Source organism: Pelophylax lessonae (assembly GCF_965119305.1).
Source record: "Pelophylax lessonae genome assembly, chromosome: 3".
In the NCBI taxonomy this organism is placed as follows: Eukaryota; Metazoa; Chordata; class Amphibia; order Anura; family Ranidae; genus Pelophylax; species Pelophylax lessonae.
The window spans coordinates 635,728,015-635,753,907 of NC_138770.1; the positions used below are offsets into that span (position 1 = coordinate 635,728,015).

Consider the following 25,893-nt stretch of genomic DNA (forward strand, 5'->3'; position numbering starts at 1 on the left):
GCAGGTGTCCCAATACTTTTTGTAGTATAGTGTATGTTTCATGACCATAAATGTAAATTCCTATAGAGTGAGTTAAAATAAATATATGATACAGTAAAACCCTGGATTGAGAGTAACTTGGTTTGAGAGCGTTTTGCAGACAAGCTAATTTTTTTTATAAATTTTTACTTGATAAACAAGCGATGTCTTGATATACAAGTAATGTTATGTCACAACTGAGTATAAAAGAGAAGAAAGGACCCTCTAAGTGTAGCAATATGGTTACATTTAATGAAGGTACAACATTTAGCAACTCACATAGTTGATGATTAAAACAGACACATCTAAGTATGTAGGCATCCAGGGTAAAGCTGTCCACATAGACCATCCTATGCACCGCCATCAACGTCATCCCTTCCACACTGCGCTCCACGAGAGCTTCCAGTCTCGCTTTCAGATCACTCTACTGCAGGGTAGTCTTCCAGATAACGTCTGCAGACTGACGGTGCGACGGACGGTCTATGTGGGCAGCTTTACCTCGGATGCCTGCATTCTTATATGTGCTTCTTTTAATCATCAACCATGTGAGTTGCTAAAGTTTGAACCTTCATTAAATGTAACCATATTGCTACACTTAGGCTACATTTACACCTGAGTGTAGCGTTTTCGTGCGTTTTTTTACCGCAATTTACAGGCGTTTTTTGTGCAGGCGTTTTTAGATTGAATAGAGACCAATGGAAAACGCCTGTAATCTGCCCAAAAAGAAGCTCATGTACTTTTTTGAGTGTTGGGCGTTTTGCTCACAGCGTCAAAATGCTCAGATGTGAACAGGGGCCATTGAAATGAATAGAAACTCCCCAAAAACGCCTACATGTGAACGGAGCCTTAGAGGCGCCTCTCTTCTCTTTTATACTCTGTAGCTCCTACTGGATTTTGCCTCTAATCCCCTTGTGGAGGCGCCATTTGTGGATGGACATTTTATGGTTACACAACCTATAACATTACTATAATCTTTTTTTTATGGAATATAAACTGAAGGACTTATGAATAAATGGTTGTGGAACAAATTATCCGAGTTTCCATTATTTCTTATTGGGAAATTTGCTTTGATGTAAGAGTGTTTTGGATTACAAGCATGTTTCCGGAACAAACTATGCTCACAATCCAAGGTTTTACTGTACTTAGATACCTCCAAGTAACATAAATCTATATAGATGTCAACTTGTATAGCAAACAATTAATATGTATGGGACACAATGATAGCAATATCTCAATATACCCCTATATATGATACTATCATATGTATAACCAAAAACAGTTGTAAGATATATAACTGAGCATTCTTCCCAGTATGGTCTTAAAGGATGTGAGTGGTGGCTATCACTATTCACCTGTCTCACCATGAATTGTACATTAACAGAGAAATGTAGGAATAGTGTCTAAAAATCCTATCTCACTCAGAATGTGAAGCTGACCTAGGTCTTTCACATATATAATGCGGGTACACTCATCCATATTCAATATATATAAAAAAAAATCCTTCTCTTGTAGAAAATCAATGTCTTGGCAGGCATATTTTGGTACCTCACCCCAGCAAAAAAGATTGAGGAGGAAAAGATATTAAATCATGTGACCTCTAAGAACAAAGGAATTGAAAAATACGTGCTCCCAAAAGGATCTTAAACCTTACATGTTTTGCTCCTATATTAGAGCTTCGTCAGTGGTAAAAATAATAAAGTGGTGAGCATGAAAAACTCAAATCAAACTGAACCACCCAGTCACAGTGTGAAGAAAAAAATGGCAAATTGGGCACATTGGGTCACTCACATGTATAGGGCATAAGTAGAGAGAGACCTCATAGTGCAGTATGTTTAAACCAACTTTTATTTAAAAAAATAAAAAGGAATTGCACTAACATAAATGGAGATAAAAAGCAGGCATCAAACAAGTCAATGTAGGTGTGAGAACCAACCAACGCACCACCACGTGATGACGTCACATGCTAACTTCGTCTGACGTGTTTCACCCAAAACTCTGTGTTGTGGAATTGCGTCAACAAAGTCAATGTGGCCGCGAGAACCAGCCAACGCACCACCACGTGATGACGTCACATGCTAACTCCGTCTGATGTGTTTCACCCAAAACTCTGTGGTGTGAAATCACGTCGGATAACGCGCACGGCAACGCCAATACATGGTGGCACGTTGGCAGGTTCCTGCGGCCACAGTGACTTGTTGAAAGCCTGCTTTTTATCTACACTTGTGTAAGTGCAATACCTTTTTTTTTTTTTTAAAGGTTGGTTTAAACATACTGCACTATGAGGTCTCTCCCTACTAATGCCCTATACATGGGAGTGTTGATTAGCGGGAGTCGGAGCGGAGGATGTAACAGGTTTATTCTATATGAGAAATGCATTATCCCAATCCATCCCAGTCATCCAAAGGCTTTTGATAGTAGGAGTGTCAACCTTGTTTTGAGATACCAAAAGTGTATTTAATCTCTGTAACTCGAGATCATTAGGATCCGGTAAGAGGCTCTTTTTTATCTGAGGAACACTTTTCAGCCCTGGAGCCCTTTTCTCCACATTCATTTACAGCCATGGAGCAATTTATTCACACACAAATATTATTATAGACTATTCGTTCACATGAGATTCAATTATTTATATGGTAACTATTGTGGTTATTGACTATATTTTAATTTTTTAACACAAAGTTTTATCATGTTTGTTTGATTAATTATTAATGAATTTCATAATATTTAAAGGGACAGCACACTTTTTTGCCCAATATACATTTGGGTCTAGTATTCAAGACACCTTATTTGCAGCGGTCCCTAGTATTCTATTAACTGAGCGCAAGAGTTTCCTTTTTTAATTATGTTACCTTAACATACTCTTTAGGCTACAAACTGGTATTTGCATAGCCTTTTGCCCATAGCCAATAAAAAGCTTGCTTGTTTAATCCCTGTATAAATCCCTGTAATAATAATAAATACATATATGCTTATTTATACTTTAGATTAGTGATCGACCAATATCGTTTTTTTATTGCCGACACCGATATTTGGTCATTGCATATCGGTATCGGCCAATATTGGCTGACATTTTCGTACATTAAATTATTATTTTTTTTTTTTGACCGGTACTGTTTTGGAGGGATCTGGTGGTCTAAAAGACCCCCAAACCCCTCCTCTGCACAAAAAGCATTCAAAACGCCAAGTTTGGCTGTTTTGAATGCTGTAATTTTTTGGAATTTGGCGCCGAGTACCCAGAAGTGATGTCATGACATCACTTCCGGATCTTTACATGGAGACCCGATCAGAGCCGAATGTGGCTTTAATCGGGTCTTCTCTTCGGCGGCCGTGCAGGATGGTTGCCCGGGTCTCCGGGTGGGACGGGAGACCCGGGCGAGCCGTGGAAGGCGGTGGGAGGGGGATGTCCCCTCCCGCTCCTTGTAATGACAGCCGAGCGGCTTCTCAGCCGCATCGGTTGTCATTACAAGACAGCAATCCATCTTGCCTTTAGCTGCAGGCATCACTCCAGTACAAGCACTTTCCCGAAATATCGGCAATATCGGTCACCTTGGTGGCCAATTCCGATATATATGGGGGAAAGTGCATATCATCCCCCGATATATATCGGCTTTGCTGATAATCGGTCGATCCCTACTTTAGATACTAGCTAGAACTAATACAAATTTGGGCGGTAGCCATTTTTGTTTAGCTTGTGGGAAGTGGAGTGGGGATACACTGTTCACATTCACTATTGGTGTGTCTATACTGCTTTAAGGAGGAATGGGCTACCTCCAGGCATACCCACCCATAATTTATCCATTGCTATATATGCTCCAAAATAGTGAATTTTTTTTGTTTTTTGCTGGCTGCCGAAAATATGTGATGGGAAATGTTTGCATTGTGTTTGTTCAAAACCCTTCCATTCGAAAATTGCCCTAAAAAGCTGGTTGGAGCGATTGCCATTTTTGTTTAGTTTGCTTATTATTTCTTCCAATGAGGCCCTCTAGCTTTTATCCAAGGCTAAAGCTGACCATACACTAGTAGATGAACGTTTGTATGAATATTTGTAATAATATTCAAACGAAAGTTCTTTGCACGGTCAAATACTTGACCAATTTGGTTTGAAAGTACTTTTACAAAGTTTGCTATTAACAATCACTAAAGCCAACCATATATTGCTCGAAATTACGCAGGGACTGGCCAAACTTTGATCCATGTAAGGGCAGACATCTACTGATTGTCTTCTGTACGACCGCTCTGTCGGGTTTTTGCTGATCAATCAGTGCCACGGAGTAGTATATTGTGATGGCAGGGAAGTCTCCCCACTGTCAGAATACAACACCTTAGCGGAACAGATTTCCCATCCACATCAAGTGTGTGGATGGCGGAATCGGGACATCCTTTATCATTCAACCAGCTGCATCACATTGGAAAACAAATGTCAATTTGACCTCTCTAACCATTAGGAAATTTAACGAATGTTCTTAAAATAGCATTTTTCAAACTAAACTCTACTAGTGTATGGCCAGCTTTAGGTCTCATTCACACCTGTGACTGCGATCACCCGGCTATCTACTTCCAGGGCCGATCATCCACAGGCAATCCCTGCATGACATGCAAATGGCCACAGAATGGCTGCTCAGCCTTTAATTGCTTTCAATGGGGCTTTCTGCACACAACTATCCGCAGGGGAGCCCTCTAATGGCGCTTTTCCACTGCGAGTACCAGCTTGGCTCCACTCGGCACTGCTTGGCCCTGCTCGGCTCGGTTTGCTTTTCCACTGCGTGGTACGAGTCTGCACCTTTCAGAACTGTATAGGCTCTACTCGGCTCGGTTTGATTTTCCACTAAAGTAGTAAGTTGGTGGGATTACAACGATTCTCTGACCAATCAGTGGCTAGTAGTGACAAACAATCAAGGCTGCATGCAAAGGATTGTGGGATATGGTATAGGTACGGCCCACTTGGAACCCCAACCGAGGTGGTACTGTTAAAGCGAGCTGCACCGAGCCTTACCATGTAGTGGAAAAGCGCCGCTGTACCAAACCGTTCTAACACGTACCATGCGGTACCATGAAGTGGAAAAGCGCCAATGCGAGCCATACCGAGCTGTACCATGCAGTGGAAAAGCCCCATATATCTCTTGTGAGTGCTCACTGTCGACCTTATTCGAAAGTGTGAATAGGGCCTTAAACATCACAACTTATAAAAAAATAAATAATAGTAAAACGCTATTTGCTTGTATTCTAGAACACAATAGATATACAGCACACTCGCTCACACTCCCTATAGACTTAAATCAAGAATCCTCAAACTATGGCCCTCCAGCTGTTGCGGAACTACAAATCCCATGAGGCATTGTAAAACTCTGACATTCACTGACATGACTAGGCATGATGGGAATTGTAGTTCCTAAACAACTGGAGAGCCATAGTTTGAAGACCCCTGACTTAAAGTGTTACTAAACCCACAACAGTAAAATCAGGTTGTATATGTAGTAAAGAATGCTTGGTATATTCACTGTGGAACCTAAGGGGTTAATCCTTTTCATTGTGTATAAAGGCTGTTTGATCCTGTCTTCTCTGATCCTCCTCTTCTTTCACTGTCTCAAAAAATGACCTTATATTCACAGAGCCAGGGGACAGGCTGCACATGCTCAGTTTGGTGTGTATTGCTAGAGAGATTTTTTTTTTCTTGGGAGGGAGAGTGCATGTGATCAGCACAGGGCCAATCAGCACTGTCCAGACAGAGGGTCAGAGGAGAATGAAAACTCCTCCTACAAGCTTTACTAGGAACTGATACAAGTCACAAGGCTGCTATATACTACTGGCAAGAAAAAGTATTTATCCGTTTACATTTACTAAAATAATTGCATTTCCATGTTCTGTGTACTGTGGGAGACCAGATATAGTGACTGCAGGGTGCTGGGTTTAGGAACACTTTAAAGTATAACGAAAGGCAAAACTTTTTTTTTTTAGTTTTGGATGGAGTGGAGAGGGATTAGAACCCTTATCAGTGGTTATTGCTGTCTGTGCCCCCGTTAGGGAGATTCACCCTCTCTATTTGTCCAGGTTACCATTATCATTGAAAGTGAAAGCAAGAAAGAAAATCCCACATTTTTGATTGTCCCAAGAAAAGTAATGAGGGAGAAATCTTCCAATGGGAACAATAGTTCTGGTGAGCTGAGGACCCCCAGAGAATTCCATTAATTTACAGGGATTTCTTTTCACTTCCTTTGGCTATGGGACAGGAAGTGAGAGGAAATCTCCGCAATGGGACACAGATGGCGAAAAAAAAAAAATCTGACAGGGCTTATAAACCTCCCGTAGGCCCCTTTCACACAGGCGGACTGTTCTCTATGGGGGAATCGGATGGGAACGGACCGTCTGTCCGTTCTCATCCGATCCCATCCGATCTGCTAGACGGATGGAAAATATGGTTTCCATCCGTCCAGATTTGATGGATCGGATCTGATGTCAGCGGACATGTCTCCGCTGACATCTGATGCCCCATAGAGATGCATGGGGTGTCCGTTCAGATGTGCCAAAAAAACTGACAAGCAGATCTGTACGGACACCCTATGCATCTCTATGGGCATCGGATGTCAGCGGAGACATGTCCGCTGACATCCGATCCGTCAAATCTGGATGGATGGAAACCCTATTTTCCATCCGTCCAGCGGATCAGATGAGAACGGACAGATGGTCCTTTCCCATCCGATTCCCCCATAGAGAACAGCGGGGCCTGACAGCTCTGTCTCCACACACAGCGCGGAGACAGAGCTGCCATTTGCCTGCTCAGCAGGGAATTGGCAGATCAATCCCCCGATGAGAAAAACGGAGTCCGCCTGACAGACTCCCTGTGTGAAAGGGGCCTTACGCTATCCAAAATGGAAAAAAATGTTTTGCCTATAGTTCTACTTTAAATCCAGCACAGTCTTCCCACTGATGACTACAACTACATTTTTAGTCCAATCTTATTTTTACAACTACATTTGTATAGCGGAGTTACTTTTAATTGTCTAAACCAGTCCAGAAGTGTTGCAATCAGTGGCAAAAATAAGAAGAGAAAAGCTCTGAGAGAATGATTTACATCACCTTCACTTGTAAGTACTTTATAGGATTTCCAGGAGGCCAGCTTCACTGAAATCATAATTACACGTAAATCAAATGATTCAGTGAAACAAATAAGAACTGTAAAGAGAAAAGACCCTGAAACCATACAAGGAAGATTATCTCTAAACAAATTCTCAAATGTCACAATGCCTGTGATCTTGTCACTGACTCTCAAAGAGTGATGCCGAGCAGCAATGAGAGCAATCCGTGAACTTCTAATGCTCTACAGCTGTGGCATCATCAGACAGAGAACGATGTGTGTACTACAGCTGCTCTAACATTCTACATACACCAATCAGCCATAACATTATTATACTGACAGGTAATGTGGAGAACATTGATTATCTTGTGACAAAAGCACCTAAAATTGGGTGGGGAGTATTAGGCAGCAAGTGAACATGTTGTCCCTGAAGTCAATGCGTTGAAAGCAGAAACACATGGGCAAGCATAAGAATTTGAGTGACTTTGATAAGGGCCAAATTGTAATGGCTAGACAACTGGGTCAGAGCAACTCCAAAACTACAGCTCTTGTGGGATGTTCCCAGTCTGCAGTGGTCAGGACTGATAAAAAGCCTTCAAAAGAAAATCGGCAAACTGATGACAGGGTCATGGGCGGCCAAGGCTCATTGATGCACGTGGGGAACGAAGGATGGCTTGTGTAGTCCGATCAAATAGAAGAGCAACTCTAGCTCAAATTGCTGAAAAAGTTATTGCTGGTTCTGATACAACAGTGCATCACAGTTTGTGGTGTAGGGCTGAGTAGCCACAGACTGGTCAGGCTGCCCTTCTGTGTCTGCAGACAAAACACCTACAATGTGCACATGAACATCAGAACTGGACCACAGAGGAAGGTGTGTCTTTTATGTTGGCCTCCAAATGCTCCAGATCTCAATCCAACTGAGCACATCTGTGGGATGTGCTACAAAAACAAGTCCAATTTATGGAGACCCCACCTTAAAACTTGCAGGACTTGAAAGATCTGCTACTGATGGCTTGGTGATACCACAGCATACCTTCAGAGGTCTGGTGGAGTTCATGCCTTGAAGGGTCAGCAGTTCTGTCTTAATAGCATCAGAGGCCCCTGGGCAAAGCAAGGCCCTGCGGCTATATCAGGGAAAAGACAACCTGTGTGCGCATTATGCAAGCCATGGGAAAAAGTGAGTGTGGCTAAATTATGCTAAATATTGGATGTGGCTTTTTAAGACTACTACATATGAGCCAAATGTTGGGCGGCATTGGCCAGTTCAATAGAAACCGACCAACATTCGGCCCGTGTGTAATGCAGCGGCTCTGACAGGGGCATGACCAAAAAAGGTATGCTGATCGGCCCACGATCAGTTCTCTCAGCCAATGGCTGAGAGCGCTGACCGGAATGTTGTGGCGGGGGGGGGGGGGGGGGGGGGCGCTCAGTGGGAGAGATCACTGTACTAACTTTGGATTCTTAGTACAGGATCTTCTCCTCAGCTCTTCAGTTTTTTTATTTCGTTCAGCCCACTGGGTTGAATGAACAAAAAAACTTACAGTGTGTACAAGGCTTAGTCTGATTAGAAACAACATTAGTGCACAGAGACTTCATATAATGAATGTCTATGCAAGTCGCCCCGAGGTCGCCCCGAAGTAGTACAGGACCCTTTTTCTAAGTCGGAGCAACTTGGGTCGCTCCTATTAGAACGGATCCTGTAGCAGTCAATGGACCGCTTGTCAGGCTGACAAGTCGCCTGACAAGTCGCTCTAGTGTGAATGGAGCATTAATTTACCCCCTGTAAACAATGTTCCGCCCTCTCTACACACTGCCCCCCCCCCTGCTGTATATACTGATCCTCTTTTCCCTTGTACACAGTGCTACCGTTCCCTTCTTACACTACCCCCCGTCACAAATTATTATTATTGTTATACAGGATTTATATAGCGCCAACAGTTTGCGCAGCGCTTTACAATGTGAAGGAAGACAATACAGTTACAATACAGTTCAAAACAGGAGGAACTAGAGGGCACAAATGCCTCTCCCAGCCTGTCAGCAGCCTGTATTTATGTATGTATGTACATTATTTTTGGGCCTTGTTCACACTTAAGCATACACCTGTGTGAGGGCCATGTTTGCCCACGTGGGCATAAGGATGCACAGGTGTTCAGTGCACTACTTCTATTCAGGTCAGTTAGGATGCAGCCAGTGCTCCTGGTCTGACATCAGTGTGGGCACAGTTCCCTGAATCCACACTATCTGTGTTTGAGGACCCATATGGATGTCAAATTGGGAGCAGCGTCTCTGTCCATGCAGCCGCTGCGTCCCAATTAACATAAACAGGACTACCTGCACAGGGATGCATGCAACACCTGTGCATCCTGTGCCTGTGTGGGTAAACACGGCCCTCGCATTGGTGTACACTTAAGTATGCATGTGTGCACAAAGCCTAACAGTAACGGACATACATACGCATAAAAATATACGCATGCATATGCATACATGCAAACGCATACATACACATGCATACTGTACATGCATATGTACATAAACACATACATACTTACATACATACATACCTATATAAATTCACACACATACATACATAACCTTCTGAAAAATCACAGCTTACTGTACCTGGCAGACTAGCGTTTGGCACCTGCACCAGCGAATAAGACACCTGTGTACACAGTACTGCATGGAAGGGAAGCGGGCAGTTTGAGACTGAGGAAGCAGCTTTCCTTGTGCTCCAGCTCTGCAGTTCAGTGTTTATAGACTGCTGTCGAGGCTGTACTAGAATACTACAAAAAATGGCGGCTGTCTTCCCCTGCCTGGCTGCACTTTTGAAGACTAAGCAGTGCAGTTGTGCTTCTCCTCCTCCCTGCTCCTGTCAGCCTATAGTGGCAGAGCCTAATGCAAGATTATCATGGGGGCTCCTAGGCACCGCATAGGGGTGCCCATGCATTAAGACAGTCCTGCGGGTCAGCGCCATTTTGGCAGCAAAGGCAGGTTCTTTTCAATATAAGGTGGGTGGTCATAATGTTATGGCTGATTGGTATATATGGGTAGCATAAAAATGTAATCTGTGGGCTGGATGGTATACACCGCTAAAAATGTTGTGGATGCTGGAAGATTTCCCTGTGTTCAAAAGAGTCTCTAAAGTAATAACACCAAGTCAGCAAATGAGCCGGCAAGACATTTTAACTTCATCCACTGTAGCCACCTTGGGTGGTTGCACAAAACTCTGCTCTGTCTGGGAGCTCTTTGACAGGTCTGTGTTATTGATCCAGTACAAAAAAAAGTATCCTATCTAATTGTCAGACCTCATGCACCAAATGTTTAGAGGCTCAAAAATGCTAAAACGTGAGAATTCCTGGCGTTTTTCCGCACTTGGGGAGCCACAGGTGGTGCCAGGCAGACATGCAAGTGAATGGCTATATCTGTTCGTTTTGTTTTGTAAAGGCTGATGCTCTTGTGCAATGGTATCCAAACTATGGCCCATGGGCCAAATGCGGCCCTTTACTTACCTCTATCCAGCCCTTGGTACACAATTACTTCCTCTGGTTTGAGGTACTAATCCTCCAACTGATGCCACCAAGGGGACACTATTCCTCCCACTGATGCAACCAAGGGGACACTATTCCTCCCACTGATGCAACCAAGGGGACACTATTCCTCCCACTGATGCCACCAAGGGGACACTATTCCTCCCACTGATGCCACCAAGGGGACACTATTTCTCCCACTGATGCCACCAAGGGGACACTATTCCTCCCTCGCACTGATGCCACCAAGGGGACACTATTCCTCCCACTGATGCCACCAAGGGGACACTATTCCTCCCTCCCACTGATGCCACCAAGGGGACACTATTCCTCCAACTGATGCCAATGGTGGGGCACTATTCCTCTCACTGATACCAGATGGGACACTATTCCTCCAAATGATACCAGATGAGACACTATTCCTTGCACTGATAATAGATAGGGCACTATTCCTCCCACTGATACCAGATGGGGCACAATTACTCCCACTGACACCAGATGGGTGACTATTCCTTCCACTGATACCAGATGGGGCACTATTCCTTTTTGAGCTTCCAAACGCCCCTGTGCATAGGGATAACACAGCTGGAATACTCCCTGGACAGAACTGATTAATAGAGCTAACTGGGCAACACAGTGGCTAAGTGGTTAGCACTTCTGCCTAGCAGCACTAGGCTCGTTGGTTCGAACCTCAACCATGGCACTACCTGCCTGGAGTTTGCATGTTCTCCCTGTGCCTGGTAGGGTTTCCTCTGGGTACTCCAGGTTTCCTCCCATGCTCCAATGACATGCTGGTAGTTTAATTGGCTCCTGTATAAATTGGCCCTAGTATGTGTATGTATGAATGTGAGTTAGGGATCTTAGATTCATCTTGAGGGCAGGGACTGATGTGAATGTATAATATATATATATGTGTAAAGCGCCACGTAAATTGACAACGCTATATAAGTACCTGTAATAAATAAATTAATTAACTAGTACAATGCTGATAATGATGGCTTACAGCAGATTGACACACAGATGGAAAACTAAGAACTACCTGTCACAGTAATGTTCCAGGGTTTGCCTTACCTCCTTGTCCTTCCCAGCAAGACTGATGACCAATCGAGAGGAGAGTTTCAACGCTGAGCTCTGGATTTCCACACTGGAAAATACAAAGAAAAGAATATGATGTATTTAAAGGGAAAAAAAAGTGACAATTTTTTTCCAGAGGCTGAAGAATGTCAGAACCATAGATGGCCTCCTGACCAAAGAGCCAACACAGAGATTTCAGTTAATTAAATCATGTTCTGGCTTCCTGCATCTTCCCATAAGTCTAATGGCAGGACAAGCTTGCCAGAATTCTAAGATCTACCCAACTCCATTATTTAACTACTTCCATACTGGGCCTTTTCTGGCACTCCTCTCCTACATGTAAAAATCATCATTTGTTCTTTAGAAAATTACTCAGAGCCTCCAAAAATTATATATATATATTTATATGGCAGTTGTTGCAGCTTTTATGTCACACTGTATTTGCGCAGCCATTTTTCAAACGCGTTTTTTTTTGGAAAAGAAAACTTTCATTAATTAAAAAAAAAAAAATAAAAAACACTAAAGTTAGCCCAATTTTTTGTATAATGTGAAAGATGATGTTACGAGTAAGTAGATACCAAACATGTCACACTTTACAATTGCACACACTCGTAAAATGGCGCTAAACTTCGGTACTTAAAAATCTCCATAGACAACGCTTTTAAATTGTTTTACAGGCTACCAGTTTAGAGTTACAGAGGAAGTCTTAGAATTGTTGCTCTTGCTCTAACGTTTGCGGTGATACCTCATATGGCACCTTACACACGATACTCCTGTTAGAGCATCTACGTTTTCTGGCGTAATTGTAATGCGCGCATTTTCGCGCTTACGCGCTCGCGCAAATGCACGCAAATTTATTCTAGCGTTCTGGATATTCAATTGACATTTTGGGTCATTTTAGCGCATTCGCGCGTTTGTGCACGTTTTTGCGCGCATCAGGCGCAAATTACTGACCAAAAATGCAGATTTTTCTATTTTGTTCTTACTGAAGAAAACGCGGCGCTCATTTACGCGGCTGTGTGCATAGGCACATTAAGAATGAATGGGCTCTATTTTAGCTCAGAAAAAAAAAACGCTGTACTGAGCATTTTTAAGCTGCAGTGTGCAAGAGGCCTAAGTGTGATTCGAGCACCGTTTACATATGTGGGTGCAACGTATATATGCGTTCGCTTCTGCGTGCGAGCGCACAGGGACAGGACGCTTTAAATTTTTTTTTTTAATATTTTTACACTTTTCCTTCAAATTATTATTATTTTTTTTTTGTTGGTCATTTTTATTCTTATTACAAGGAATGTAAACATCCCTTGTAATAGGAATAGGGCATGACAGGTCCTCTTTATGGAAAGATGTGGGATCTATAAGACCCTACATCTCTCCTCCAGACCGGAAAGACTAAGATCCAAAAAAAAAAAAAAAAACATTTGGGCCCTTCCAGCCGAGTACATGGCAGTGTTTACAACTTTCGGGTTGAACATGACTTCATAACGTCGTGCCCGGGCCTCCGAGAGTCATAGACACCGCCGGGAACCATCCGGTTCTCTGCATTCTCTTTGGTTTACTTCCGCCTCCGGCAGATTCCTTCTCCAGCTGGCTGATCGCACGGGCGAGACGGTAGAAGCACCGGTGCCGCTATGATTGTACTTACGGTGCAGGAAATCACCAGCTGAAAAAGATGATATCTGAATGATGCCTGCAGCTGCACCCATCATTCAGATATCTCCACTCAAAGTCCAGGATGTCATATGACATCCTTGGGATGGAAGTTGTTAAAGCGTAACTCCACTTTTGTTGATAAAAAAACATTCCCCTGTGGGTGATCTCTGTACATTAAAAGGATTTTAACAATTGTTGCAGATTCCTACCTTTTGTTATTCTGAAAAAAATTGTGCATTTGTCTATGTCCATGTGGAAAATTAATCTAATGGCAGTGGTTTCATAATTATCAACCAGGTGCTGCATTTGAAGGGCTCCAATAAGGAAATGTGCAGGGTCTGCATCCCTTTAAATGTGATTTCCTATTGGGAGTATCTCACCAAAAAATACATATTAGTTGCAGTGGATGACTGAAATCTGACTTGCATCTTAAGCCTCACACACATGCAACGATTATCGGCCGACCGATCGGCCGTCTTTTGTCCAGTGTTGTTGTGTTGGTTGAAATGTGCTCTAGACTGCACACAAATTTTCTCGGCCAACAACAACCAACTTCAGAAGTGATGTCATGTGCTGGTTAACTTTCCGTGTGATTTTTCTTCTCTGAGCATGCCCAGTCTTGCTCATCTGATTTTTGTCTGCCGAAATCTGTACTGACTGACGGAAAATCGGCCATTCTGTTGACGGCCAACAAAAATTTTATAGCCTGCACACCAGATTTTGTTCGGCCGAAAAGTCACAGTCGTTTGTCGGAAGCATCATACTAACAAGCCGAAAATCGGCCGATCGGACGTTGGCCGAAAATTCACGGCCAACAATCGTTGCGTGTGTACGAGGCATTAGTGCAGACAGAAAATTAGTGAGCCAATCACGCAAGCAGGAAATTATATTTCTGGGGTGTGGTCAGTATACATTCTGTGTACAGAACACCTCCAGGTAGCCATATTGTATTGCATTTTACAGAAAATTACAACAGCTGCAGATTGAAAAGGAAAGGTAATTTTTAATAACATTAAATGACAATATGACTTGTGTTGCAATTGTATATGCTATATTGTTTTTTCTTTTTTGTTATTTTTTTCCCCCATGAAAGTGGAGTTAACATTTAAAGTTCATCTAAAACCAAACCCTTTTTTTAAAGGTAAACTCTAGCTTTACCTTATTGCACAGTTGTATAAGCTGAACATGGATTTCTTTTCAGAGATAAAGAAAGAAAAGCTTTGGCTCTACGTATACTTTAAAAACAATGACTGCAACTGCAAGAGAATGGCACCTTTATTATGGCATTGTGGAATGAGATACAAACTATGGCAGGAAAAATATTTGTAGTGAAACATTAGTAGCTGGTCCAGTGTCCAAACTAGCCAGCAATTTAACCTAGCATCATACCGATCCGGGTATTGGTGCCAATACAAAGCATTTGCTTGAGTACTTGTACTCGTGCAAATGCTCCCATACTAAAACGGATACCTTCCAGCAGGCCCAGGATGGAGGTGTGCTTTGGGGATAGTGGTGTCGGCTCCCTATTAGTGTGGTGTACAGCGCATCTCATGATCAGTGCTTTCCCCAGCTCTCGGTGACTGACATGGAGCTACAGATCGGTAGTGAATGGGGGCAGGGCACCGACTGTGTCACCAATTCCCTCCCATGCATCCGGGTCCCGGGTCCCTCCCTTTTGATGCTGGCTCACCCCCCAGCCAAGCGGATGTCCTTTAGGCAGAGATCAGGCTCCACTGCTGCCCAAATTGCTACCATCTGCTCCCTCCCTGCCCAGCTCTGATCAGTACAGAGGGCTCTAGCCCATGATCCCTCTGACCGTTCCAGGCTGTCCAGAGTCTCCTCTGACACTGTCCTCTGCCCTCTACTCCTCCCTTGACCCTGTGCCAGAGCCCTCTCCTCTTCCTGCACCCCTCACCCCATACTGACCACCGGTAATAATTTTACATTTGTCTAAAAAACTGTGCTAAAAATAGGCATCCGTAATTGATATAGGCAAGTACTGTATTAGTACTCGTACTCAGTCTTAAAAAGCTGGTATCAAGGCATCCCTAATTTAAACTCCAGTTTACCTGTTTTCCAACTACATTTACTATGGTCACAGCTTCAGTAACACACCCAAATACCATTATTAATTAGGAAAAAGAACTTTTACAAAAGAAATTACAGTCTAAAAGAAGAGAAAGATACAGCTGGTAACTGTGGTTGTACATGTGGTTAGGAGCATAGACCACCAAAAACCATACATTGGTTTTCAGCTTCTGAAATTTGGCTCGCTTTTTTGGCACAAGAAATTAAATAAATATATTTTTTCCCAATGTTATAAAAATATTACATCCAAAAAATGAAAACCACCCAAAAACTTGAAGCATCACTTTTAAAAAAGAGTAAGTCAATTACAGATTGTTAACCTCAACCCAACCCATAAACAATGCAAAACCTCAAGCAAACCGCTAAACGTAACCCTTACCCTTAACCTGACGTCTAACACTAATCTTAAAACTCAGACGAAATGTATACTGTTATGGCAGCAAAAACAATATTATCACATTATTAAATGGTATTGGAGAAATACTAGAGGCACTAAGTATCTGAGCTTAAGACCCCTGTGCCAAAATACAATTATCCACAACTAAAATAGTCTAGGATTCATTATCTGCTTGGTCTTCATTTCCATCTGTAGTGGGAAGGCCAGACTTTGCAGTCCCCTTTTACAGATCTCTGCATGCAGTTAGCAAAATGTCCAGAATGTTATCATCAAATGCAAACCTGTAGCAGGGTGATTATATTAAGTCGTTGGCTGCGAAGAACCCTTAATTCATATTGGACGGCAACACCTGAATACACCAACGGTATAGACAGGGATTTTTTTTGGATCAGTCACTCATTCATTAGGCTTCGTGTTTCTATGCATGTAGAATAAGCTATTCCTGTCTGGCTCTGCCAGGGCTTACATATGACCCATAGTGTGTACAAGACGGTTAGGTCAATATCCTGTACAACAAGGGTATAGAAAGAAAGCTGCCAATGTAAAGAATACCATCATAGACTATGAATGTGATTTAAGTAATGCTCCTTGAAGTAACAGACCATTGGATGTAGCAAGCTGCAGTTCAGTTCCTATGTGCCCTGCTCAGTCTGGCCTTGAAAAAAGAAAATGAAATGAAAGGAAGAGATTCCAGTGATGTAACTGGAAAGTCAGAATAATCACAATGCTCATTTCGACCTTACAATTTGTCTGCTGCTCAGTCTCATTGGCTAGCATAATGTCCCGACCGTGGAGGCCACTATATGCTTTGAGGTTAAGTGATCAAATTTTCCGGTAAGTGCATGCAGGACCGTTCTCAGGCTGAAAGGTACCTGACAACAAGTTTAACCCCACAGGTACGAACAGAAAAAGGAGCCACCAGAACTGATGAAAGAGATGCTTTGTAAAGAGAGGGTGCGATCACTAGAGGTATCCACTAAGCCAGGATATCTCAACCAGGGTTCCATGGAACCCAAAGGTTTCTCCAGAGATTGCTAGGGATTCCTTAAGCAATTTCTGCCTCTCAGATAAGTTCCCATTGACAGCAATGATCTATATAGATATCTGAAAGGGGGTAATTGTTCCCAATGACCACAAAAGCAAAAAGCATCTTTCTCATGGACCATCATACTAAATAAACAGTTGTAGATATAACAAACTTTAGCAGGGGTGCACGAAGATCGGATAATTATTTCAAGGGTTCCTGTGTCAAAAAAGGTCGAGAAAGGCTGCAGGTAAATGATGATAGACAAGAACCAAATACTCTGCTACCAGCACTGATCCCCAAGTAACCACTGATCACAGAAGCTAGTTCCATGTAGTGGTCGGCCACTCACAGAGTCTTTTCATAAGCTCCAGAAAGAAAAGAGGGGAACCACTCATCATTAAAAGCTTTAAAAATATTTTTTTGATTTCTCCAATGAACAGACCACTCCATCCAGTGTATGCCTCCTGGGATGCAAACTAATGGTCTGCATGCTCATGTGTGTGGTAGTTGTCCTTATTTGTAAAAAAAATGCTCTTGGGAGGTAGGATAAAAATCTAGAAATGGATAAATGTTCTATACATTTGGTGCCAATAGCCTTGGAGAAGCACATTTAGGAACTTAAAAAAAAGAACATTGATAGCTTGGTTTTTATCCTTTTTATATACTGTAGGTAAGGACAGTATCTTCTGACATGTGTAGGACTTTTTTATTCTGTTGGAATCCAGGCATCTTAGGGAAAGGAACCATAAGAATACCATTCAATATAAGCCCTTGAAACTGCAGACTGTGATTTTTTTCTCCTTCCTCTATAACAGTGGTCCTCAACCCTGGCCTACAGGGCCCACTAACAGGCCAGATTTTCAAGATAACTGAAATACATCCCAGGTGATATCATTTGCTGCTCAGTGATTGCAGTACTCTAGTCTGCATCTCCCCAAGGTAATACCTAAAATCTGGCCTGTTAGTGGGCCCTGTAGGCCAGGGTTGAGGACCACTGCTCTATAAGACTGATGAGTGACAGGTGTGATTTTGAGTGATGACTAAAATCCAATATGAAATAGCATTCCCAAAATGTGTCATGAAAGATTGCTTCAAGGATGCATTGGAGCTCTATGAAGGGTGCTCTATTCTACAGGTTGGTTGTATTAATAATTTTGTAACTTGTCTAATGCTTTGTACATTATCAACTTGGTAGTACAACTCCTTTTGTATTGTTGGAAAACATCTTCGTATGATCTGCTGCTCCCCTTTAAAAACCTCAAAGAGCCTTCTGTTGACATGACTTCAATAGTCTTACTGCTGATCTTTTCACAACCAGCAAGTGTAAAAATGACATTCAAGACCATTTGTACTTCCTTAAAAGTCTTTAACACCTCATTGCCTTGCTTGAACAAGGTAAACTTACAGTGCTGGGAACATAACAGGCTGTAACTCTGAATGGCTTTGCCCATTGATAGGGTTCTGCAGACAGATGGCTGCCATGGCAGCAGGTGCTTACAGTGATGGCAATAAAGCAGACACTGCCTCATAAACACATCTACAGTCTGCTGGAAACTACAGTATACAACCTGTGCATGTCCGGTGATCCATGAGAAATCCTTTGTCAACCAAGGAAATTTCTGTTACCCTAGCTGGTTGTTCAGTATATATATATGTTTATATGTTAGGCTGTTCCCAACATACTTGACGGATATAAACTGCTGTTCTTTGGAAAAAAACTGGACATGAGAACGAAACCATTCTGAAAGAAATAAATTCATGCAAAACAAATCTTTGGCACTATATAAATCAATATTTACCCAGGAGATAGTAAGTCACTTCAAAAATAAGATTGATGTAATTCGTTATGAGATCTTCACTATATGGATATCTCTCCCTAACATTCCATGTCCACCTGCACATTCAATACTTCCCTTTTTTAATCCGCTCTCACCCGATTACCATAGAAGAGTTTGCTAAACTTTTTTCTAATGCCTACCTAAACACCTGCCCCCTGAACCCTGTTCCCTCGCAACTATTTTGGTCACCCTCTTGCTCAATCCTACACCTTCTAACTTACATTTGAATTTCACAACCTACAAAGACATCCACAACTCTGCCCCCAGCTACATCAATAGCCTTGTCTCAAAATACCAACCAAATTGTTCTCTTTGCTCCTCCCAAAACTTCTTGCCCTCCAACTCCCTTGACGACACCCCTCATGCTCACCTCCAAGACTTCTCCAGAGCCTCTCCTATCCAGTGGAACGCATTACCTGAATCCAACTATCTCCTACTCTATCTGCCTTACACGATCCCTAAAAATCTATCTCTGCAGAGAGGCCTACCCTACCTCTAAAATATTGTATTTCTACTTTTTCCATCAGCTTATCCCCAACCGCTATTAACTTTTGTATCACTTGACCTTTTCCTTTAGATTGTAAGCCCTATCTAGAAAGGTCCTCTGATCCCTCTTGCATTGAATTGATATGTAACTGTACTGTCTCCCTCCAGCTTGTAAAGTGCAGTGCAAACTGTTGGCACTATATAAATCCCATATTATAATATGAATAACTGGTAGCACTTGTGCACAGTTGTCTTGACAGTGTTCTTAAATCACAAAGCCTTTAGGTACAAAGACACCAGGACATGCAAATGCAATGTAGGCCATTACCAGACAAGGTCTCAGCGCTGCCTGGCTGCAAAATGATTTAGCCAACAATGATACCATTTAGAGTTTTAAATAAAGTGGATGTATTTCACTACTTACATACTGCCAACATAATATGCAGTGATTTACAAATTAAATATAATCATTCATATCCGACCCCATCCAAGAGGAGCTTACAAATAAATGTTCATGCACCAGTCACAAAAGTTGGATGAAGCTGCTGTATAGCTGACAATTTTCAGCCCAGCTCCTTTTATTTTTCAGTTGAAGGATTTTGGGCAGGAGGGCACTCACAGGGCCACCCACTAGGCAAACTGGTTCATTAGGCGGATATTCAAACAGTATATGGACAGCGCATTTATTTTAGGTACTTATATAGCGCCGTCAATTTACGCAGCGCTTTACATATACATTGTACATTGACATCAGTCCCTGCCCTCAAGGAGCTTACAATCTAAGGTCCCTAACTCACATTCATACATACACATACTAGAGCCAATTTAGACAGGAGTTAATTAACCTACCAGCATGTCTTTGGAATGTGGAAGGCACAGGGAGAACATGCAAACCCCAGGCAGGTAGTGTCGTGGTTGGGATTCAAACCAGCAACCCTTTTGCTGCTAGGCAAAAATGCTAATCACTGCACCACTGTGCCGCCCTTATATGCTCAACCCATGGCTCATGGAGCCATCTAATATGGCCTGCAACTTCATACCTATGGCAGCCTGCACAGCCTCATTCGGGTGCTCACCGCTCTACTGAATGATACACACACAAACACATGGAGAGGAGCCTTTAGCAGAGTGGATTACATCTAGTGGCATTCATACAAGGGTACTGAAGGTGGATTATCAGTTTTTTTTTTTTTTTTACTTATACTTTATTTTTCCAAATACAAACAGGAGATAAAACAGTACTTATATCTTACATTCAAACATCTATATACAAAATTCCCATTTCCCCTCTCCTTCCCTTGTTTGTGAATTAAATCCCATACCTTAAACACATTCTTAGTCAGTTTGTGTGTATCCCCATCTAATATTCTATATTTTTGTGGTACCCAAAACATTTTGACTTAACCACTTGCCGACTGTCGCACGACTATTTACGTCGGCAGTCAGCCCTTCACAGGCAGAGCGACGTATTACTACGTCGCTAGCCTGTGAGGGTCTAGGGAGCGAGCGCCCCCGGAGGCGCGCTCCCGCGCGGCCACGGACCGCCCCGCGCGTGTGACCGGCGGACCCGATGTCTGCCGATCACTCGGCGAGCGTCAGTGCAGAGGGAGAAAGGCAGGCCGCTAATGTAAACAAGCCGCCTGTCATTCTCCCCTGTGTAGGAATAGTGATCATACGGTTCTACTATGTAGGACCACTGATCACTGTTCCTACACCTCAAGCCACAGTTAGAATCACGCCCCTAGGGACACATATAACCCCTCCCTCTAAAAAAAAAAAAGTTAACCCCTTCCCTGCTAGTGTAATTTTACAGTAACAGTGCATATGTATAGCACTGATTACTGTAGAAATGTCACTGGTAACCCCAAAAGTGTCAAAAATGCCAGTCAAGGTTCCGATCTGTCCGCCGCAATATCGCAGTCCCGCAAAACAAAATCGCAGATCGCCGCCATTACGCGTTAAAAAAAATGACAACAAAAATCTTTCCTTTTGTTAGTAAACGCGATAACTTTTGCGCAAACCAATCAAAATACGCTTTTTGCGATTTTTAGCATAAAACAAATTGGCCGAAAATGTTAAAAAATTTTGATTTTTACATTTTTTTTGGGGGAATTTCATATAAAAAAATGTGAAAAATATTGTTATTTTTGCAAAATTGACGCTCTTTCAAATACCACCAAAAGAAAGCTCTGTTTGTGGGAAAAAACGGACATCAAATTCGTTTAGGTACAGCGTTGCACGACAGTGCAATTGTCCGTTAAAGTCACGCAGTGCCGAATCGCAAAATAGGCCCTGGTCAGGGGTAAAATCTTCCGGGGCTTAAGTGGTTAACTGTGATGCTCAATGTATTTTCAATTTTTACCTATTTTTTTTTTTTTACTTTTTATTTTTGTCCATTCCACCATTCGTGCCAACACTATAGCATTATAATACCTTTTAATATCCGGTGCAGCTAAACCCCGCTGTGTTTTCCCTTTACTTAGTGTTGAGAATTGTATTCTTGGTTTCTTATTCTGCCATATAAATCTGGTTATCATTGTATTTAGTACTTTAAAATAAGTCTGCGTGAGATATATTGGTAACATCTGAAATTTATAGAGGATTTCCGGCACTATAGCCATCTTTATCATATTTATTTGTTCTACCCAAAAGAGTGATTTTTTTGTTATATTTTTAATTTCCATTTTAACTTTATTCAGTAATGGGACATAGTTTGCATAGTATAAATTCTTTGGGGATGGTGTTAAATTTATCAAAAGTCAAATATTCAAACATGCAATAGAAATTGATAAATCCAATGGTTGAGTGATGAAAATGGCTGTTAAGACCCCCACACCATATAGGAGAGTAGTGGAATATTTTTCACCCAGTGGGTAACTACTCTCCTATATGGTGTGGGGGTCTTAACAGCCATTTTCATCACTCGACCATTGGATTTATCAACTTCTATTGTATGTTTGAATATTGGACTTTTTATTTTTCACTTATGCACATAGCACTTTGATTATTTTTATGATACCTATGTATTGCACAAGTGTTTTTATACCAATTTATTTATGTCTATGATATTTATTTTTTGTACTAGGTACCAATATTGAGGATTTGCATTTATGATTGTTATTTATGTGTGCACAAGATATATTTATGTATGGTATTTTGTATTTTTTTTTTTTTTTTTGAAACATAGGTATTAGTGTTGCACTTTAAAACTAGAAGTAATCATTTAAACTGCGTCTTCTTCATGCAAAATATTGTCATATGTGTGGTTCTCACACATTAAAGCGGAGTTCCACCCAAAAGTGGAACTTCCGCTTTAGGTGGTCCTAACCCCCTGACATGCCACATTTGGCATGTCATTTTTTTTGGGGGGGGGGAGCGGGTACCTGGTTTTGACAGGTACCCGCTCCCACTTCCGCTCGGAGCGCCGCGGCGCCCTGAACGGAAGTTCTCCTCTCCCCCTTCCTCCCTGCAATCTTCTGGGACATGTCAGAGGTCCCAGAAGATTGCCGGCCAATCACGGCGCGCAGCGCGACTCGCGCATGCGCAGTGGGTACCCGGCTGTGAAGCCGCAAACTGTCACAGCCGGGTGCCCACAGCAGTGATGCCGGCGCCGAGGGAGAGGATCGAGGCTTCGGGTGGCCTCATCGCTGGACCGTTGGACAGGTGAGTGAAATGGCTGGAACTCCGCTTTAAGGGGCAGCAGTTTTTTGGGATTTAGTCTAGATTTGGCGCTGTCACAATATCACAAAGGTAATCTGTAATGGTGTTTAAAGCGTTGCCTATAGAGATTATTAAGTACTGTAGTTTGTCACCATTCAATGAGCGTGTACAATTCTAAAGCATGACATGTTCGGTATGCAACATCATCTTTCACATTATACAAAAAAATTGGGGTAACTATTGCATTTTGTTTTTTAATTAATTAAATTTATTTTTTCCACAAAAAAAAAGTGTGTTTGCAAAACCGATGCGCAAATACCGTGCGACATAAAAAATTGCAGCGATCGCCATTTTATTCCCTAAGGTCTCTGCTAAAAAAAATTATATATATATATATATATATATATATATATATAATGTTTGGGGGGTTTAAGTAATTTTCTAGCAAAAAAAATACTGATTTAAATTTGTAAACAAAAAGTGCCAGAAAAAGCCTGGTCGGCAAGGGGTAAAAACAAACGGTCTATTTACGACTATGTTTGTTCTGTGCACCTTTAAAAAATAAAAAGAGTTCTCCCAGTGATCTTGCATGAGCAGGCCTGGAAGCAAAGCTGTGCAACTCCGTTCTCTATTTTCAAAGGCAATTAGCCATTTTAATCACAGCACCAGCAAAGCTGAAAGGCACTAAATGTCTGCCAGGGGAGTATTTACAGCTGGCTGCTCTGTCTGGTATTTCTCCATGTCCACCAGGGTTGTCTAATAAATTGAATTGTGGGGAGATAAGAGCAGGTTTGTTTATCTTCCAATAGGCTTCAGCAGCCGGAAATAAAATGTAAAGAAAACATCTGACTTTTCAACCTGATCTCCTAAAGCCTAACTCCATCAACATTTTTTTTTTTTTTTTTTAGTTTTGGAGTGGGGAAGAGTTACAAATTCAGTCAGATTTTTACAGGTATTTCTTTAATACCAAATTGGAGGAATACCTGCTGAAGCTGCTGTAGTTGTACAACTTCTGTGTGTACAGGAGCAGGGTGAGTCTTAAAGGATATGTTCCCCTTTTTGAGTATGTTACAAGTTCCACCCATATTTGGGGGGGGGGGGGGGAACTTGTAACATGTAGGGCTGCAACTAACGATTTTTTTCATAATCAATTAGTTGACCGATTATTGTTTTTTTTTTGATGATTTGATGAATCAGATAATAACCTTAAAAAAAAAGTGTGGCATATAGTTTAGTTAATATGTAAAGTTAGTTTTTTTAAAAAAAGGTAATTTATTCTTAAGTGGTAACAACTTTTGTGGAGAAAAAAATCAGCAAATAAAGAAAAAACAATATAGCGTATACAATTGCGACACAAATCATATTGTTATTGAATGTTACTAAAAATGACCTTTCCTTTTCAGTCTGCAGCTGTTGTAATTTTCTGAAAATGCAATGCAATATGGCTTCCTGGAGCTGTTCTGTACACAGAATGTATACTGACCACACCCCAGAAACATCATTTCCTGCTTGTGTGATTGGCTCACCAATTTCCCCAGAAGTCTGCCTAAGATACAAGATAATTTTCTGGCATCCCCTGCAACAAAAATGTCATTTTTGGTGAGATACTCCCAATAGGAACACGTCTAAAGGGATGCAGACCCAGCAGATTTCTTCTGCCCTGCCACTGCCACAGCTGATAGATAATTATGAAACCACTCCCATTTGACCCACTCAGCACAGAGGAACAAACAGTGATTTCTTCAGAATAACAAAAGGTAGGAATCTGCAACAAAGTTTGTAAAAATCCTTGTAATGTACAGAGATCACCCAGAGGGAATGTTTTTTTTCTCAACAAAAGTGGAGTTACGCTTTAAATATCTATATGCAGTGTTAAATATAAAAAACCAACTATATGGTTAGGGAGCAAAATCTCTAATCCACTATGAGAATAGCAGACAGAAGAGATATGCTGTATTTACTATTAGAGGGGGAATCTGGTAAATACCATCAGACTCAGAGATCAAATTTTTTATTTAAAGAAAAAAAAAATTAAAGACTGTTTTGCTGATTTTTAGACAGAACTGTAATAAATTATGTATGACAGACTCCTTTGTCATAGGCAGGTGGATTGATAAAAGCTCCCTGCGCCTGCTGTCACTTATGCTGGCCATAGAAAAACAGTGTCTTCCTTCAAAAAAATTTTCATTTCAACAACATTTGTTCGATTTTCTAATCAGTAGTTGGATCAAATTGACATTTGTTTTTAACCATAGTGACGGGAAAATTTGAAGGAGCAGAATAGAAAACTTCTTGACCAAAGGAATTCTCAGACAGTGTATGCGGTTTACTTTCAGAAATTACATTACAAAAAGCAAGTGAAATTTTCAAAGGACATTCTTTCATTCAGCGAATGAATATTCTCATCAGAAAATCGATACGTGTATGGCCAGCATAAGGCTCAGTTCACACCTATGCAGTTTGATTCGTTTCTGCAGTGCTTTTTGCTGTGCAAATTATAGTATAGAGTGCCCCTATAGCAAGCTGCACAGTATAGTATAGAGGGCCCCTATAGCAAGGTAAAAAAAAAAAAAACTTCTGCCTTTAGAACCACTTACTTCCTGCCCAGGACTACACATTCACAAGTTCTCAGGCACTTACTGACATGTATGGATGGTGTACTCTTTTTTTTTTTTTTTTCCAAAAATGGATGGTATACTGAGCTGTACATTATGTGTGCTGCACTGTGTATACTGACATGTATGGATGGTGTACGGAGCTGTATGTGTGCTGCACTGAATCTTCTGACATGTATGGACAGTGTACTGAGCTGTATGTGTGCTGCACTGTGTCTTCTGACATGTATGGACAGTGTACTGAGCTGTATGTGTGCTGCACTGTGTCTTCTGACATGTATGGAGGGTGTACTGAGCTGTATGTGTGCTGCACTGTGTCTTCTGACATGTATGGAGGGTGTACTGAGCTGTATGTGTGCTGCACTGTGTCTTCTGACATGTATGGACGGTGTACTAAGCTGTATGTGTGCTGCACTATGTCTTCTGACATGTATGGAGGGT

At 41.7% G+C, this 25,893-nt stretch overlaps 1 protein-coding gene across 2 annotated transcripts in view; it reads right to left on the minus strand.

The window, feature by feature from the left end:
* THADA (THADA armadillo repeat containing) overlaps positions 1–25,893 on the minus strand; it is a 1,178,628-nt gene that overhangs the window by 231,060 nt on the left and 921,675 nt on the right. For both annotated transcript variants that reach the window (XM_082249837.1, XM_082249838.1), the window contains exon 34: positions 11,686–11,758. In XM_082249837.1, coding sequence (XP_082105963.1) covers positions 11,686–11,758 — 73 coding nt within the window. The remainder of the gene's footprint in view (positions 1–11,685; positions 11,759–25,893) is intronic.